General features: G+C 43.2%; 1 protein-coding gene across 2 annotated transcripts in view; it reads left to right on the plus strand.

Moving 5' to 3' along the window:
- The window catches only part of ERBB4 (erb-b2 receptor tyrosine kinase 4), a 1,781,744-nt gene that overhangs the window by 1,614,788 nt on the left and 147,042 nt on the right, over positions 1 to 19,914 (plus strand). For both annotated transcript variants that reach the window (XM_033945093.1, XM_033945094.1), the window contains 2 exons: positions 511 to 666; positions 16,507 to 16,582. In XM_033945093.1, the coding sequence (XP_033800984.1) occupies positions 511 to 666; positions 16,507 to 16,582 (232 nt within the window). The remainder of the gene's footprint in view (positions 1 to 510; positions 667 to 16,506; positions 16,583 to 19,914) is intronic.

The raw sequence follows: 19,914 nt of genomic DNA on the forward strand, positions 1-19,914 counted from the left end.
GCCATCATTTACTATGTTATACATGAAATAATTTTCAAAAGCACACACATAAGAGCAAAGTCCATGGACACTTTAACCCATGGACTTTGCAATGATTCTGAAAGAGAAAGTGCATCATACTTTACCTTTGAAAATTGTCACAAGTAAAAAGGATTCACAAAAATTGTTCCTGTTTTTTCCTGGCACATTTTTATAGAAAATAATACATGTAGTTTTGAAAATGTAAAACTATATGTGTGGTTTCTCCCCTGGCCTAAGTTTCTATGAACCTACCTATTTTCCCCTGGTCAAGAATTCACTTTACTGACCCGCATGCATAACCTTTACCCATGATGGGGTGGGCACTTTTCACATTACTATTGAAAATTGCCATCACAGTGAACAACATCTTTTGGTATTCCACGGTAAAATAATATTTTATTGTATTCAAAAACAAATAATGTTGGCAGCTGTTTTTTTTTTTTTAATTCTTAAAACTGATATAATATTACACCCCTTTTTATCTTTCAGGGAATGATGTATTTAGAAGAAAGACGATTGGTTCATCGAGACCTGGCAGCTCGTAATGTTTTAGTTAAATCTCCCAGTCATGTTAAGATCACTGACTTTGGTCTAGCCAGGCTCCTTGAAGGTGATGAGAAAGAATATAATGCTGATGGAGGAAAGGTAGGTGGTTTCTACTATTTTGCTGTCACAGTGGTGAAGACCACTGGGGCAATATTCATCCATCAATGGTCTGTGTTTTTTGAATATATGAGCATGACTTGCCAGGATCTAACTGCCGGCTTAACTGGGTTCCATTTAATATTTGCCTGGGACTAGCATAAGACACGTTTCTGGGTTTCAACTCAGTATTGGCAGGGAGCAGGATATTGGAGCTGCTAGTCTGATCCCCTCTCATCACATTTATTATGACATCTTCCAGCAGTAAATTTCATAGCTTAATTATGTGTTATGTGAAAAATATGTTCTCTAGTTTGTTTTAAATGTATTATTTAGGCCTTCTTTTACTAAGCCACATTAGAGGTTTCTATCACAGCTCGGGACGCTAAATGCTCCGATGCTCATAGGAATTCTGTGAGTGATGGAGCAGCATCAAAACATTTAGGACTTGATTTTGTATGGGATGCCTGGTTTCAGCCGCTGCCCAAGCGGCTTTTGAGAATCGCACGGGTATCCTATACAGAATCGCTTCTGTCCTAATGGACAGAAACCTAAGCCTGCCTAACCACCCCAATTTTCTAACTAGCGTCCATGTCACAGTCTCCATTTAGAGAATTGCATTATCGCTGAGCTGATCACAGCAAGGGAATCTCCCTAACGCGATCAGCTCTCAGCATCAGGGAACCCACGAACCCCATCACAAGTTGGCCAGCAGGAGGGATGCCCACTACCTCCTACCATCACCCCCAAACCCTTCTCCTCACACACACACACTGTCCGCAGCAGGAGGGATGCCCAATCCCTCCTGCCACAAACCCCAAAACAATTCCCATCAGGAATGATGCCCACACCCTTCTGCTGGCACCCCCCCCCCCAATATTCCCGGCAGGAGGGATGCTCACTCCATCCTGCTGTCGCCCCCCCCCCAGACACATGATGCCCACCCTCCAAACCCTGATCCCCAACTCCTAATGCCCATCTGTCCCCCCCTCCCGGTACCTTTATAAGCAAAGCCAGCTGGAGGGATGCCTAATCCTTCTGGCCAGCAGGCCCACCTCTTCAGGAAGAGGAAGGCCCACCATTCTGAAAAGGTGGGCCTGCTGACCAGAGGGATTAGGCATCCCTCCTGTCAGCTTTGCTTATAAAGGTACAGGGTGTTCCGGGAGGTCTTTGGGGGATGTGGGGGTCAGGGTTTCAGGGGGTTCGGGTAGGGGTCATGTTTACAGGGTGCCGGCAGGAGGTAGTGGGCATCCTTCTTGTCAGGGATGTTGGGAAGGAGGGATGGTGCTGGCAGGAGGGAATGGGCATCCCTCCTACCGGAGATTGTTTCTGGGTTTGCAGAAATAGGGATTGGGCATCCCTTCTGCCACTGACAGCGTGTGTGTGTGTGAAGGGGGGGGGAGGATCAGGGTTGATGGTAGGAGGGGGATGGGCATTTTGCTGGCCTACATTTCAGGTGCCTATCGCAGCTGTAGGGAGATGCCATGGGCCACTTAAGCTTGCCTAAGGCCACTTCTGGGCGAAACCACTCCCAGCCATGGGTGAGCTTAAGCATCCCTAGGCGCCTCCCTGCACCCGCAATAGACTAAGGTTAGTTTTTTTTTTTTTTTTTTTAGAAAACGTGTGTCCCGATTGGCTGATTAGACAACAGTAGGACTCCTACTGCCTCCTATAATTGGGATGCCATTTATAGAATTTGGCCCTTAATGCTATGAGCCACATTAGAAACCTCTACTACGGCTTAGTAAAAGGGGGAAGGCGTTAGTGATTTCATTATAACCAAATCTCCAACCTACTGTTAACCACCCCAGACTACAAGATTTTCAGAAAACAAATAAAAACTATACTCTTCAAGAAAGCCCTGAAACAGTCCTAACCACACCCACTCTTAAAATCTCTTACTCTTAACAACACTTTTACCTATCAAATGCTATCTAAAACCCATAATTTCACCATATTCTTACCTCCTAAAGACCTCCACTTCCCTTTGGTAACTCTTTATCCAATGTTTATTACCTTAAAAAATTCTATGTCATCGCTTATTCTATTCCTTTTAATTTGTATGTAATTCCTGTTTTTTAGTTTGAATGTAATCCGCCTTGAACCGCAAGGTAATGGCGGAATGGAAATCACTAATGTAATGTAATGTAATTATGTTCCCCTTAGTCTTTGTACTTTTTGAAAGAGTAAATAATAGATTTGGATTTACTTTTTCTACTTCACTCATTATGTTATAGACCTCCATTATATCTTTCCTCTGCCATCTCTTCTCCAAGTAGAAGAGCCCTAATGTGTTTGCTCGTTCCTCCTAGAAAAGTTGTTTTATTCCATTTATCATTCTAGTTAGCTTTTTCTTTACTTTTTCTAATTCTGGCATGTTTTTTCCAATGACATGACCAGGATTGCACACAATCCTCAAAGCGATACAACATTATGATATTGTTTATTTTATTCTCTATTCATTTCCTTTTATTCCCTAATATTCTGTTTGCTTTCTTGGCCACTCCCACACACTGAACAGAGGATTTGAACATATTTTCCATGATGATGCCTTGATCCTTTCCATGATTGATCATTTCTAGTGTTGAACCTTACCTTGTAATGTGGGTTATTCTTCCTTATGTGCATCACTTTGCACCTGTACATGTTAAATTCAATCTGCCATTTGGCTGCCCAGTCTTCCAGTCTCACAAGTTCTTCAAATTTCTTGCAATCCATTTGCAATGTAAAAGTTATGAATTATTACATATCATGAGCAGATTTGATCACCTCACTTGTTCTATTTCTATATCATTGATAAGTATATTAAAAAGTATTAATCCAGGAGCCCTGTGGAATGCACTTTTCACCATTCTCTATTGAAAAAATATATCATTTAGCCCTAATCTCTGTTTTTTCTTTCAACCAATTTCCAATCCACAAAAGGGAGCTACATCCTGTTCCATAACTTTTTAATTTCCTTTGGAGTCTCTCATGAGATACTTTGCCAACACCTTTTGAAAATCAAGATACACAGTATGAATTGACACCTTTTTCTCTACGTTTGTTCCCATTTTTACAAAAGTAGCAGATTGTTGAGGTAAGGATTCCCTTGGTTAAATCCATATTGGTTTTGCCCTAGTAATTTTAACATGAGAATAGCAATACTGGCTTAAACCAATGGTCCATCTAGCCCAGTATCCAGTTTTCACAGTGGCCAATCCAGGTCACAAGTACTTAGTAGAAACCCAAATAGTAGCAACATTCTATGCCACTGATCCAAGGGCAAGCAGTAGCTTCCTCCATATCTGTCTCAATAGCAGACTATGGACTTTCTCTCCATAAACTTGCCTAAACCTTTTTTAAACCCCATCTATGTTAACCGCTGTTACCACATCCTCTGGCAGTGAGTTCCAGAGCTTAACTATTCTTTGAATGAAAAAATATTTCCTCCTATTGGTTTTATCTTTGTAATTTTTGATAAAGTAAAAAATTGATTCACATGTACCCTTTCTACACCACTCAGAATTTTGTAGACCTCAATCATATCTCCACTCAGCCATCTCTTTTCCAAGCTGAAAAGCCCTAACTTATTTAACATAAGAACTGCCATCTCTGGATCAGACCTACGGTCCATCGAGTCCGGTGATCCACATACGCGGAGGCCCAGTCAGGTGTATACCTGGTGTGATTTTAGTCACCCATATCCCTCTATGCCTCTCATAAGGAGATGTGCATCTAGTTTGCTTTTAAATCCCAGAACAGTAGATTCCGCAATAACCTCCTCTGGGAGGGCATTCCAGGTGTCCACCACTCGTTGAGTGAAGCAGAACTTCCTGGTATTTGTCCTGGACTTGTCTCCCCTTAGCTTCAGTCCATGTCCTCTTGTCTGTGTCACATTGGACATTGTAAATATTTTTTTTTTCCTGCTCTATTTTGTCGATTCCTTTTAGTATTTTGAAAGTCTCAATCATATCCCCTCGCACTCTCCTTTACTCAAGGGAGAACAATCCCAGTCTCTTAAGTCATTCCTCGTATTCCAAGTTCTCCATACCTTTTATCAGCTTCATTGCTCATCTCTGCACCCTCTCCAGCAGTTTTATATCCTTCTTTAGGTTGGGAGACCAATGTTGGACACAGTATTCCAAGTGTGGTCTGACCATTGCCCTATAACACGGCATTATAACTTTCTCCGATCTACTCGTGATTCCTTTCTTTATCATGCCTAACATTCTATTTGCTTTCTTTGCCGCTGCCGCACATTGTGCCGAAGGTTTCAGGGTCCTATCTATCAGTATACCCAGGTCCTTTTCTTGTTCGCTTTTACCCAGAGTTGCACCTGACATTCTATACTCGTGTTTCTTGTTCTTACTGCCTAAATGCATTACTTTGCACTTTTCCATATTAAACTTTAACTGCCATTTCTCCGCCCATTTCTCTAACTGACACAAGTCACTCTGGAGTATCTCGCTATCCTTCTGCGATCTGATTGCCCAGCATAGCTTTGTGTCGTCTGCAAATTTGATGATCCCACTGGATGTTCCTTCTTCTAGGTCACTGATGAAAATATTAAATAAGATGAGCCCAAGTACCGAGCCCTGGGGCACATCGCTAGACACTTTCTCCCAGTCTGAGAACATCCCATTTATGCCCACTCTCTGCTTTCTGTTCTCCAGTCATTTGCCTATCCATCTTAGTATATCTCCCTCTATTCTATGGCTTTGTAGTTTCCTGAGAAGTCTTTCATGTGGAACCTTGTTGAACGCTTTCTGGAAGTCCAAGTATGTTATGTCCACCGGTTCCCCATTATCAAATTGTTTGTTCACGGTATCAAAAAATTGAAGTAAATTCGTCAAACATGATTTCCCTTTCCTGAAGCCGTGTTGACTAGCTCCCATCAGGTCGTGTGTATCCAAGTGCCGGACTATGCTATCTTTAATCAGTGCTTCAACCATCTTTCCAGGGACAGACGTAAGACTCACAGGTCTGTAGTTGTCTGGTTCTCCTCTTGTTCCTTTTTTGAAAATTGGCATGATGATCGCTATCTTCCAATCGTCCGGTATCTGTTCTAATTGACAGGTTGGCAAGTTTTTGCAATAGCTCTCCGATTTCAACCTTCAGTTCTTTTAAGACTCTCGGGTGAATTCCATCAGGTCCAGGGGATTTGTCACTTTTACGTTTGTCGATCTGGTAGTATATCTGGTCCAAGTCCACTTCTACTGTGGTGAGGCTGTCCTCTATCACTCCTTCGAACACTTTCACTACTTTTGGTATTGTTGCGGTGTCCTCCTTCGTAAAGACAGACGCAAAGAAGGAATTTAGTTTGTCTGAAATTTGTTTGTCTTCCTTGATGTACCTTTTTCTTCCCTGTTCATCCAGCGGTCCCACCGCCTCTTTTGCAGGTTTTTTTCCTTTTATGTATCTAAAGAAGGGCTTGAAGTTTTTGGCCTCATGCGCTATTTTCTCCTTATAGTCCTTCTTGGCATCCCTTGTCGCCTTGTGATATTTCTTCTGATCATCCTTGTGTTTGTTCCGAGCTTCGGTTGTTTTCGTGCATTTCCATTCTTTAAAGGAGTCCTTCTTTTCTTTTATGGCTTCCTTCACCTCTCTAGTAAGCCATGCCGGTTCTCCTTTGCCTTTATTTTTCCGTCCTTTGGTTATCTGTGGAATGTAGAGATTTTGTGTTTCCATGATAGTAATTTTTAGTAGGGACCATGCCTGATCTACCGTTCTGTTTTTATCCATCCTTTTCTTGAGCCATTTTTTTACCATGGCTCTCATATCTTCCTTTTTTAAAGTTGAAGGTCGTGGTTAAGGTTTTGGTACGTTTCCCCTTCCCGATGTCAAGTTTAAAGTTGATCATGTTGTGATCGCTCATCCCAAGCGGGACCGTGACTTCTACTTCTTTTGTCTGACCAGTAATGCCATTTAGGACCAAGTCCAAGGTGGTGTCTCCTCTCGTCGGCTCTCCCACCATTTATTCTAGGAAGCAGTCCCCTATCATTTTCAGGAACTTCGTCTCTTTGCCACAGTTTGAGGTTCCCAGGTTCCAGTCGATCCCCGGGAAGTTGAAGTCTCCCATGATCATTACATTGCCTGTCTTACATTCTTGTTTGATTTCCTCTATCATTTCTGAGTCTGTCTCCTCCGTTTGTCCTGGGGAGCAATAGTAAAGGCCAATTTTTGTGTCTGCACCGTTACGTCTAGAAATCTTGATCCAGATGGATTCCAGCTTCTCTTTCCCCTCTGTCTTTACCTCTCTAACAGATTCTACTCCTTCCTGAACACATAGGGCAATACCTCCCCTTTTCTGACCTGTTCTTTCCCTTCTTTATAGCTTGTATCCCTGTAGTACTGTATCCCATTCATTTTCATCGTTCCACCATGTTTCTGTTATGCCAACGATTTCTAGTTCGTTGCATCTTGCTATTATCTCTAACTCTCCCATTTTGTTTCTCAAGCTTCTAGCATTCGTATACATACATTTAAGTTCCATTTCTGGTCCCTTCTTGGACTTTCTAAGCTTCGCAGCCCCTACTGTGTCTTTCACAGTATCTGTATGTTCTCCTACATTGTCTCCCTCATTTACTTTGTGGTCTTCTCCCCCTATGTCTGGGTAGCTATCTGTGGATCCTTCTTTGGGGTATTCTGTCGCCCAGACCATCGACTGGTGGTCGACTGTCGGCTTTCCCCTGACCTTTAGTTTAAAGCCTTATCAATGGCCCTCTTCATGTTGCCTGCCAATACTCTTGCTCCTTCTTTGGTGAGGTGTAATCTATCTTTTCTGTAGTACCTGTTTCTTCCCCAGAACGCCATCCAGTTGCGCATGAAGTCAAAGCCTTCTTCTTCGCACCATTTTCTCATCCAGGCGTTGATCGCTCGCAGTTCCTTTTGCCTCTTCTCATCCGCTCTCAGTACCGGGAGAATCTCAGAGAAGGCCGCCTTCACCTCTCTGACTTTCAGCTTTCTTCCGAGCAAGCGGAGCTGGCCCTTCATTTCTTCCCTGTCATACTTCCATCCGCTCACATCATTGGTTCCCACGTGGATAAGCACAACAGTGTCCTCTCCTTCTGCGTTGTCTATGATCCTGGTGATCCTGTTGGCCACATCCTTCACTCTTGCTCCAGGCAGGCAGGTGACAAGTCTATCCTCTCTTCCTCCTGTGGTGTGGCTGTCCACATGTCGAATAATGGAGTATCCTACAATGATCCCCATCTTCTTTGTTCGGGGTTTCCTCGGGGGTCGTAAATCCACATCCATGTTGTAGGGCTGATCTCTCTCCTGAGGTACATATCCATGCAGTCTTCCTCTTCCTTTAAGTAAGTGGTCGCCCTCTATCTCCGCTTCAGTCACATCTGTAGTTGTAGTGGTGTCTCCTCCCATCCATTCTAGGCCACCTTCCTGGGTTGCTCGAGTACAGTTCTCAAGCCCTGGGACCTCTACATGTAGCTGGTGTACTTCCTCAATGAATCTCTCTAGCTCCTTGATCTCTTCGTTGGTACTGGACCCCACTAGTCGCTTCTCCTGTTCGCGGATTTCCTCTTCAAAGGTGAGGAGTTCTTTTAGTTCCATCACTGTCTGTTCTAGCAGCCGGACTTGCTGTATCAGTCTATCCAGCTCCATGCATCGACTGCATACGTATGCCCGAGTCCCCGAGGGGAGGTAGTCATACATATTACAGCTGGTGCTGCTGTGTTTGTGGGCGGATTTGAGCCGCATGGGCCAATCAGGCCCTAAGGCCAACCATTCAACTGATGGCTGGCCTGTCGGATGGACGGGCTTGGCACCCGTCCCTCAGACCAATGATTTTGAAGGTTTGGGGAGGGGATGGGGGGGTCGTGGGGTCGGCGGGGGGTTGCAGGTCAGCAGGGGGGGCGATCAGGGGTTGGGGGGGGCCCTTGCATCGAGGGCAGGAGGGCCTGGGATCCCTCCTGCCCGTATCTTAGTGGGCTGGGGGAGTTCGCCTGGGCAGGAGGGCTTGGGCTATCTCTCCTGTCGCGATCATTGCTGTAGGGAGTAGGCAGGTTGCTGGGGCCACTGAGCTGATCACAGCAGCCAAGATCGGCTCAGTGGCCCCTTTTCGGTACTTATACCTGTTTTTACTTGGTCTAAGTCAAAACGTATAAGTGCCGACTACTTAACCTGCCTAAAGTTTTGGTTATACCTGCTGCATGCCTAGGTCTAGGTTACTGGAGTTCTACCTGGTAGTCAGCTACAGAATGTCATTGGAAGTAGCTATAAGAAAGATAAATCCCACTTAGTTAACCATTGACAGTAACTATGGTAATTAATTAGGAGATAGATGTAAACAGGAAGATATTCCAACTTTTAAGAGATAGATTTCCAAGAGAGTTTATGGATATTCGTGCACCTAATACATTTTCATATGTAACCTATGTATTTTCCTTTAAAAATTGCCTGCAACATATGAACTTAACATAAGAAGAATTGCCATGTTGGGTCAGATCAATGGCCCATCTACTGTAGTTCAGTATCCTGCTTCCAACAGTGGTAAATCCAGGTCACAAGTACCTAGAAGAATCCCAACTATTAATAAAATTTAATGCTTCCAATCCCAGGGATAAATAATGGCCTTCCTCATGTCTATCTTAATAGCAAATTATGGACTTTTCCTTCAAGAACTTGTCCAAACCTTTTTTAAACCCAGATACGCTAACTGTTGTTACCACATCCTCCAATAACAAGTTCCAGAGCTTAAATATTCTTTAAGTGAAAAAAAAGTATTTCCTCCTATATGGTTTTTAAAAGCATTACCATGTAACTTTATTAAGTGTCCCATAGTCTTTAAACTTTTGAAAAGAGTAAAAAAATTGATTTATGTTTACCTGTTCTACACTCAAGATTTTGTAGACCTCGAGTCCTAACCTCTTAAGATTTTCCATCTATTTGATCATTTTTGTCACCCTTCTTTTAAACTCTTGTTCCCATTGTGCATCACTTTGCACTTGGCCACATTAAATTTCATCTGTCATTTGGATGCCCAGTCTTCTGTTTTCCTAAGGTCCTCTTGCAGTTTCTCGCAGTCTGCATGTGTCTTAACAGCTTTGAAAAGTTTTGTCATCTGCAAATTTCATCACCTCAATCGTCTTTCTCAATTTCAAATCATTTATATATATGTTAAAAGAACCAATCCCAGTACAATCTCTGGAATATTCCACTATTCACTTGTCTCCTTTGAGAGAATTGGCCATTCATCCCTATCTTTTGTTTTCTCTCTTTTAAGCAGTGCTCAGTGCACAACAGAATATTGCCTCCTATCCCATGGCTTTTTAGTTTTCTTAGGAGTCTCTCATGAGGGCCTTTGTCAAATGCTTTCTGAAAATCTAGATATACCACATCAACCAGATCACCTTTATCCACACATTTAATGCCTTCAAAGAAATGAAGCAGATTAGTGAGGCAAGATGTCCTTACTGACTCTCGCATTAAACCATGCTTGTCTCTATATTCAATAATTGTATTCTTTGTTATAATTTCTATCATTTTTGCTATTGCTCTTCAGAAATTCATGTGATATAAGATAGCTTGCCTATTTTAGAAAATACTAATGTGTGTGTGCTGTCCACCCTAATCCCAAACACATCAAAGAATACCTCTTGTTTTATTTAGGTAAAATATATGCATACTGTGAAAATCTGCATTTATGGGGGTCAATTGAAAAGTTTCCGGCCTAATCAAGAAAACAACTTTTATGTGGGGAAAATGACATTTATTTTCGACATAGTCTCCTTTTAACTCAATATATTTGCTCCAATGTTTTTCCAAACTTTTCATGCCTTCAGTAAAATACAAAACTTCTAAACTGGAAAAATAGCTATTTACACACCTGTGACCGCAGAATCCAAAGAAAATTCCTGTGCAAACAGCATATGATCCTTACAGATGGGTTGTATACCCCAACTCGTGAGTTCTATTGTAGAAGGCATCAATAATTTTTCTCAGCTCCACCTCCTTATCTATCTGGGCAGTGCCCTCTCTCTTCATTCGTAACTTCTACAAGCAAGTTTAGAAGGTGTCTTTTCTGTGCTCTGCACTAGATTTGTTATTTTGGAGTATTAATTTTATTTTTTTGGTTTCCCTGTGCTAAGAGGCTCTCAGTAGTCCTGGGACATCTCTGCCTGGGAGAAGGGTCAGATGTTGGTGTCTGAATCCTGCTTATACAATCTCTACCCTCTGAATGCTGTGGACCAGGAAGTGGGTGAGAGATTCGGAATTGATTTTGAGCAGACTCCCCTTTAAGGGGCAAATTCTCATTGGTAAAGGACTCCACGACCTGATGACAAGGATAATGGACCGTCATCCTAAATTCTTGCCAGACAGTAAACCACGAGGACCAAGCAGTTCCAATGGTGGTTCTTTTCGTGGCTAAAGAACACCGCATTATGGCTTTATGGAATCCTCATCAAAAAAGGTCCTATCAATGATCTAGAAAAAGGTTTAGTGGCTCCAGGAGAGCCCAGACATCTGACTTTCACTCTGCAACCAATTCTAAGAAGATACAATGATGCCAGGTTAGTCTCTGAGCTCCCCCACATAGGAGGGAGATATTTGGAGTTCTGGGATACTTGGGTGCAGATTTCTTCAGACCAGTGGGTGTTGGACATAATTCAAGAGGGCTTCAAGCTCAAATGTTATCACCCACTCCGGAACCTCTTCTTGGATTCTCTGGCAGGAAGACTGGAGAAGACTGCCAATGTCAGAGCAAAAGGCTGTTATACATTGGAGCCATAGAGCCTGTTCCAGATGCAGACTCATGGAGATACTCCCATTTCCCTTTCTTTTGTACCATGTTTTGTCTATAATGACCGTGTAACTTGTCTTTTTTTGTTGTTTTTACCCATTTTTAAAAATTATATATTTTAAAATTTTGTACCACTGTAAACCGCTTTGGTAAAAAAAGTGGTATATCAAGACTGAATAAACCTGAAACTTGAAACTCTGTATACTGTACTTCATCGTGCCCAAGAAAGACTCGGACAATTGAAGGCCAATCCTAGATCTCAACGTGGTCAATGTAGCGTTGAAAGTTCCCAGATTCCAGAAGGAAACTATTAGATCAGTCATTGCTTCAGTGGCTCTGGGCTAATTTTTGGCCTCACTGGATCTAACAGAGGCTTACTTGCATTCCCAGATCACAGAAAATTTCTCAGATTTCTTCTGCTTGAAAAGCACTTTCAGTTCACAGTGCTGCCTTTCAGGTTGGCAACTGCACTGCGCACCTTCACCAATGTAATGGTGTAGCAGCAGCCCACCTGCGCAAGGCAGGAATCTAGGTTCATCCTTACTTGGATGATTGGCTGATTAGAGCACTGTCCTTGCTGGACTACCACCAGGCAGTTGCTTAGGTAGTCCAGATCTTACAGGACCTTGGGTGTATTATCAGTTTCAGAAAGAGACATCTGGAACCAATTCAGTGTCTGCAGTATCTGGAAATCCTTTTCAACATGGCAGAGGGCTGAGTGTTTCTTCCAGAGTCACGCAAACTGAAGCGCAGATGCCAGATCCTAGACATATTGGCGAAGCCAACTCCCATGGCTTGGCATTGCCTTCAGGTTCTGAGGTCCATGGTGGAGACCATCGAGGTGATTCCATGGGCAAGAGCACACCTCTGCCCCCTAAAGAGCTCACTGCTGGCACGTTGGTCTCCCTATTTGTATTCACTCCAGAAGGAGTTAGCCTGGACGATGGAGGTGCGACAGAGCTTAAAGTTGTGGCTCCGGCTAGAGTCATTATTTCGAGGCTTTCTCCACAGAGTCATGGGTGATGCTAATCACAGATGCAAGTCTCTTTGACTGGGGTGGTCATTGCAAGAGTCACCCAGTGGAAGACCAATGGCTGCCATTGCAGAAAACATGGTCCATTAGCAGACTGGAATTGAGAGCTATTTGGTTAGCTTTCCAAACACGACTGAAAGACAAAGCAGTCAGAGTATTTTGGGGCAATGCTGCAGTGGTGGCATATGTCAACAGGCAAGGGGGGAAGGCTTCTGGGTCAGCTGCAGGCCACATATAGGACCTGTAGCCATGGCTTGGAAAAGAGAAATACAGCAGGGAGGAGGGAGGCAGCCAGAGGAAGTAATACCCATGGGAGGGAAGCAAATGAGAAGGAGGACAAGAGGCGATTTGGAAAACGGAAGGGAGGAAGAGGGGCGCATTGAGGCAGGAAGGGAGGAAGCAAGTCATGTTGACACATGAAGGGAGAAGCAAGACCCTAGTTCGTAAGTACAAGTCTGATGTAAGTTGGGCATTCTTAAACCGGGAACCCCCTACAATCGGGCTGGCTTAGTGTCCTCTGAAACACAGGATTCCACTCATCCTGTAACAGCTGCTGTCCTTAGATAGTACCATAAAAGTGGTATAAGTTTCAAGTACTATCTTCCATCCCTATGGCTCTAAAAACACAAGAAAGCAAAGTACCAGGAAAAGTCCACCTGGTTTCAGTTCCTTAGAAAAGGAGACGTAACCTACCTCCTCAATTAATTCATGGCTACCTTGCTTTGGCTGCTGTCACTCCTTTGCTATTTCATTTAAATTAAACCAACATTGGACACTTTTCTTAATAGTCCCAGCTGTCCCAAATGCTGCCAGTAAAAGTGCTGTTCCAATTTCTTTGTTCCTCCTGGATTCCACTGTCAGGACTTCTCCTCAGTACAACACAGTTCATTGGTACACTGGTGCTGGACTCGGCACTCCTTTCAAACCCATCCCTCCCTCTCTCTCTCTCCTTCACTCATCTCAGGGGAGATTTTATGCCTTGCCAGGAAATTAATGTTCCCTCCCCCTACACTGGGATTCATGGAGCAAGTGATCTAGAAGCCTGCCCCAGGAACTCATCCTTATTTCCTACCTCCTTCCTTTAAAAAGACATACCAATTGAGGGAAGGAATTTATTTTGTCAGCTTCTAGTGCTAGTATAATATTACTTTAGGGCACTGGTTCCCAACCCTGTCCTGAAGGGTTTGGTTTTTGGAATAACCCTAATGAATATGCATGAGAGAGATTTGCATATAATGAAGGTGACAGGCATGCAAATCTGCCCCATGCATATTCATTAGGGTTATCTTGAAAACCTGACTGGCTGGTGGTCCTCCAGGACAGAGTTCGGAACCACTGCTTTAGGGTACTCCAGCAGAGAAAGCACACCTTTCAGTTTTTCCCAAACCTCTTGTTAAGGGATTGTAACCCTATAACAGGAACCTTAAGGACTCCAGGTTCCCTTTCTCTGTCACAGGTATTATTTGCAGTGACATGAGAACTGTTGATGGCATATCCCATGTCATTAATGAATGAACATGAATAGGGGAAAACCCACATTTCCTGTTTTTATATTTGCCGATAACAGTGTACACTCTTTCAAAAGAGTGCACATTATGTGCAAAGAGTGTACACTATGTACAAATAGAACATACTCTTATCCTAACAGTGCACTCATTCCGACTGTTGCATATATGTGAACCCCTGCATATTCATGAATAGTGCACACACACTCTTTTCAAAAGAGAACAAATAGTGTGCTCTTAATGACTTTGCTCCCCTGATGACAAGATGGCCAAATGAAAACATGCAAAAGGAACATTCCTGGAAATAACAAAGGAAATGGCACAACTTGAACATTTTCTCACTGTCCAGTGGGAACCTACCTATGCAGAAAATCAATGCAGCTCTGAGCATCATTCACTGATTTTTGCTATTTCCACATATAAGAGAAAAACATTTATATGTATAATTACAGACAATTAACCAGCAAAGCCCCAAAATGTATTTATTTATTTTATCACCCTAACTAAAGTGTGCAAGACTTTGGCGCGCCGACAATCCCACAGTGACATTTGCATGCAGGACAAATATGCACTGTTGTTTTCATTCCCGTTAGCACTTTGCCGCCCCGCCCACTACACTTAGAAGTGTTTGTGCTGCCATGGGGGGGGAACCCCTCACCCACCCACTACACTGAAAACTGCAGAAAAGCGAAAATGGGAAAAACAGGAGTTTTCAGTGTAGTGAGGGGGGTTCCCCCCCCCGCACACCCCCACAGCAGCACAGATCACTAAAGGGAATGGCGGAAACGGTGGCACGCATTTGTCCTACGTGCAAATGTCACGGCGAGATTGTCAGCGCCCCAAAGTCCTGTGTGCTTTTGACAGGTCACCATTTACACTTCAATAATTGCATGTTTCAATAATTGCAGTTTTGATTATTCGCGTTTTTTAGCTTGTTGGCTCCTCCCCCCCCCCAATTATGTCAGCTTGCATAGAGAAATTGCTGATTCCAAGTGTTTACAGAGAAAATTGCTGATTCCCAGCACTTTCTTCACCATGTTCTGCCTCTCCTTCAGGAACAGGCCAGGTCTCCCACCATGTTATTCGCGGTTTCACCATATTATAATACATAATAGAAAACAGCGAATAACAGATGAAAAAGTTATTCACGGTTTTTCTGTATTCGCAGGTCTGTTAATCCCCTATCACAGCGAATATGGAGGGAGAAGCCTAAGTGGTTTACATTCAGATACTCAAACATTTTCCCTATCTGTCCTGGTGGGCTCACAATCTATCTAATGTACCTGGGACAGTGGAGGATTAAGTGACTTGCCCAGGGTCACAAGGAGCAGTGCAGGGTTTGAACCCACAACTTCAGGGTGTTGAGGTTATAACTCTAACCACTGTGCCACACTCACACTGCTCTTGAACTTTAGAGGTAACAAATTTTGTTTGGGGGGGGGAGGGGGTAAGCACAATTACCCCTCAATTACTCATTTTAAGCCATGGCTGAAGCAAGCACTTTGCATAACTTTATGCATTCCTTGCAGGAGGTGCAAATGTGGACAGGGAAACTTTTGGAACTATATAAGTATTCCCATTTTACAAATGTGAACTACATTTATGATATTTCAATCTGCTCAAAACACACCATGTCTATTCCAGGTTATCTTCATTTACAAACAGAGGTTTTATGAAAGCACCATTTACATACAAATGTAATCCATATTAGGGAATGACATGGGGTCAAATTTGTCCCCATCCCCGCAGGAATTCAATTTCCATGGCCCATCCCCACGAGTTTTGTCACTGTCCCTGCCCCATTCCTTAACCACGCAAGCATCCTATGTGCAGATGAAGACAGAGCTTGCAGGAATGGGGTAGGGAGAGGAAAATGAGTTCCCATGGGGACGGGGAAAAATATGTCCCTGTGTCATTCTCTAATCCATATGTACAAATACTGCTATTTAGCCATTAGTATGCCATGTGCAAGACTTCTAAAATGGCCTCCATAGACAATGCCTGTCATATCCTCTAAGAAAACTGGGGTCTTTTCCAGATAAGCCCCGCCAGTAATGCAAAAAGTGCACGGGCGAAAACTTAAGCCCCGCCACCACTAACGCAAAAAGTGCACGGGCGAAAACTTAAGCCACGCCACCTTATAAATTATTAAACTATTGAAGCCCTCCGAGGAAATTATTAACATGATTTGAATAATGACTCAGGGGAGTTCAAGGGGGCTCCGCCCCCCCCCCCCCCCTTGTATATCACTTTCCCCAAGTATTCACTTAGCACGGTGTTAGCTAAAACTGTGGCGGGGGTTAACTTTTTGGCGGGGCTTATCTGGAAAAGATCCGAAAACTGAACTTATAAGCTTTGGAGAGAGAAAAAACAAAGTTGTAACCTTTGCGTGAATTCCACTGAAGAAAGGAAACATGTCTGAAAGCTGAACATGTGCAAGAAGACAGAAGACACATTTTAAAAAAGAAAATATTGCAGTATCATTTCAAATGAGAGCTGAGTTAACTAACATCAAGTAACTGGATAACATTTTTGATTGTTTCTTTTAATTTTCTTCTTGACAGATGCCAATTAAATGGATGGCTTTAGAATGTATTCACTACAGGAAATTCACTCACCAGAGTGATGTATGGAGTTATGGTAAGTATGGGGTGTTATGCATCTCCCGTGCCCAAAGTGGACTGCACACGTGCACATTGTTGTTACATTGTAGTTATTTAATGACCATGCAAATAAGACTGCAGAGTGTTATGTCAGTCAGCTCAAAATATGTATTAAAAGTGTTAAAAGCAAGCCATTTAGGCTACTGAACCATATGTGAAAAGTCGTGGTTAATTGTTCTGCCTATGTTTATGCAAGCCATCAAACTACCTTGTCAAAGAACTCCTTCACCAGCACACTGAAATGGCCCATAATGGTTCTTCCTCAGAATCCATTACCAACCACATCTTGACAACAGTCAGACCTTCATGATGCGTTTACCTCCCTGAAGTCACATGGACTAAATGATGGGACTTCTAATCACAGATTCCTTCCTCCCCCCCTCCCTCCCCACACACAAAAACACTTTTCCCTATGGTAAAATTCATTAACCTATCTATGTTCTTCCTTCCCAACTTCTGACCTACTCAGGCCCTAATGCACAAAAGTTTTTCCATGCCAGTAAGACTCATTAAAGTAGTTTACTGTCAAGAAAACCCTCCTGATGATGCTACCAATCATTGTAGCAGCCATGAAGAATCCTATACAAATGCATTATAAGGAGCTCATTAGTATTCTAAGCCACAGAGGCTTCAGGAGTCTTGCTGGCTCAGCTGATTGGGAAGTCCCCTGCCTCGATCAGCTGAACTGGCAGGCAGGGAGAGCAGGGGCTGGTTGTTTTTTTTTTTTTTTTGGGGGGGGGAGTTGCTTTGTTAGCAGTTTTTACCAGCAATGTTCTCTACAAATAGTTATTGTGCTTAGCTTTGCCAGTATTTTTTTACTTTGGTGTTGGAGCTTTCTGCATCCTGCCCTCAGTGACTTGTGGGTCCATTCCAATCCTTCTGTTACCACTTCATGAACAACTCAACACAACACACATGGTCCCATTCTTGGTCTGCCCCACTCCTTCTTTAATGACTCATGGGTCCACCCATGGCCCCCTTATGACCCCACAATCCGCCAACCCCGAGTCATATGAATTTTCATGGCCCATGACCTCTAATATCCCCATGACCTCTCAGGTGACTTATATTTGAAGTCAGGAAGGAGCTGTGGTTTTTTTCCATTCTGTTAACAGAGATATACACAAGCAAAATATAATTGGTACATTTTCCCCAAAAAATGTTTGTGTTTTTCAGTTTAACATTCATTTTAATATAAATTTTTTTAAAATACATGCTGTAGCATTTAACACACACTAATTAACTTAATGAACATTAATTAATTAATAGATTAGTGCATAATGTAGTGCACAATACATTATGGGGGCATTTTAACAAACTAAGGCCATGATTCTGTATAGAACGCCCGGGAGAGGTGTCCTATACAGAACTGGGCCTACACTAATCCAGATTCTGTAACCGGCGTCCATGTTACAGATACTGGTTAGAGAATCGGGTTAGATTAGACGCGGCCGCTACACTTATCGCGGCAAGGGATAAGTATAGTGACCGCCTGTCCGATCGCCGGCAGGAGGGTGCTGAACCCCTCCTGCCGGAACCCCACCCCCCCAAACTCCCAATCGTCAGCAGGAGGGTGCCGGCGATTGTGAGTTTGGGGGGCTGGCGTTCCGGCAAGAGGGGTTGGGCTACCTCCTGCCGGCGATTGTGAGTTTGGGGGGGCGGCGTTCCGGCAGGAGGGGTTGGGCACCCTCCTGCCGGCGATTGTGAGTTTGGGGGGGCGGTGTTCCGGCAGGAGGGGTTCGGCACTCTCCTGCCGGTGATTGGACAGGCGTCCGTGGCCGCTATACTTATTGCGGCAGGGAGATCCCTTGCCGCAATAAGTATAGCGGCCGCGTCTACTTACAATGTAGGCCAGCATTTTGCTGGCCTACATTTTAAGCGTCTCTTCCTCTACTAGGGAGATGCGTAGGGCCGCCTAGGTTCGCCTAAGGCCCTTAGGCGAGCTTAGGCATCTTGCGGGCCTCCCTAGGCTCCCGGAGGTGCCTTCAATATAGGGGCCTGCCTGGGGAGCATTTTTTAAAAAAACGTGCATCCCAATTGGTTGATTAGACAGCTGTAGGACGCCTACAGCTGCCTAAAATCGGGACGGCACTTTTCAGAATCAGGGCCTAAATGTGCACTAAGAAATATTCATCTCTATCTGCCATTTGAGTTGCCAAATTCAAAATGACCCTATGAACCTCAGAACCACGCAAGTCTAAGGGGTCCAGAGGAAAGCTGCATGAGTTTTAGTATATTTGGATACAGAATCTGGAAGATATCTAAGATTAAGCCCTTAAAATCTGGGGCAGATCAAAAAGGGGGGGAGGGGAGACTATAAAAGCCTTGGAGGGTAACTAGTGAGAGCATTTATTTTGATGGGAGCGGGATGGGATGAATTTTAACCCTTTACTAAATCTTTATCTTTTAAATAGCGTTTGCTTAGAAACCTATTGGTTAATATTCTACCAGAAATGAACAGCATTTCTTTAAACATCGCTAACTAAATTAGCCCTGGATATTCAATGCCAAGACCTATCTGGGCACTGTCACTTAAGGCCAGATTCAATAAACGGTTGTCAATCCAACAAACCCGGCTCCTTTATAGAATCATGCCTAGCGATGCCTAAGCGAACTTGTTGCTAAATATCCTAGACATAGTAGTCATTTCATTAGGCCAGCTTTTCACTCGCCTAATTTGGCAGCACCTATGTCAGCTACCTAAAGATGCCTAAGTCAACCATGCCTATTCTTTGACCATAACTACTTTTAAAAATAGGCATCGTTAAGCATCCCTAGGTACTGGATGGAATCTCCACTCAAGCGTCACTAGGCATCCAAAAAGTTTGGCATCAAACTCTCAAATTGCTTCTTTTTTTTTTTTGATTGACTGAAAACTGGCATGGTCAATTATCTCGTTGATTAAGCCTATTAAAAAATTAAGTTTGGTGTGGATGCCGAACTTAGGTATCACCAGGCAGCTATGATTATGACATCGTTTATTACATTACATTACATTTGTGATTTCTATTCCGCCTGTGCCTTGCGGTTCTAAGCGGATTACAGTTAAAAGAGATCAGGACATTACCGAGAGAATTACATTACAACGATTTAAGTAAATTACATGTTGTGGTATAGAAATACAAGTATAAGATATCTGGATTTATCGATAGAATAGCTTGACAGGGTTCAAGTAGTTACAAGGTTCAGTGGGGAAAACAATATAGGCAACTGAAGAAAGATACCTAACTTTGAAGGAATCAGTTGAGTGGATACCTAAGGGAGATGCTTATTTAGGAGAAGGTTAAATGGATACCTAAGGGAGATGCT

Source organism: Geotrypetes seraphini, chromosome 5, assembly GCF_902459505.1.
Source record: "Geotrypetes seraphini chromosome 5, aGeoSer1.1, whole genome shotgun sequence".
NCBI lineage: Eukaryota > Metazoa > Chordata > Amphibia > Gymnophiona > Dermophiidae > Geotrypetes > Geotrypetes seraphini.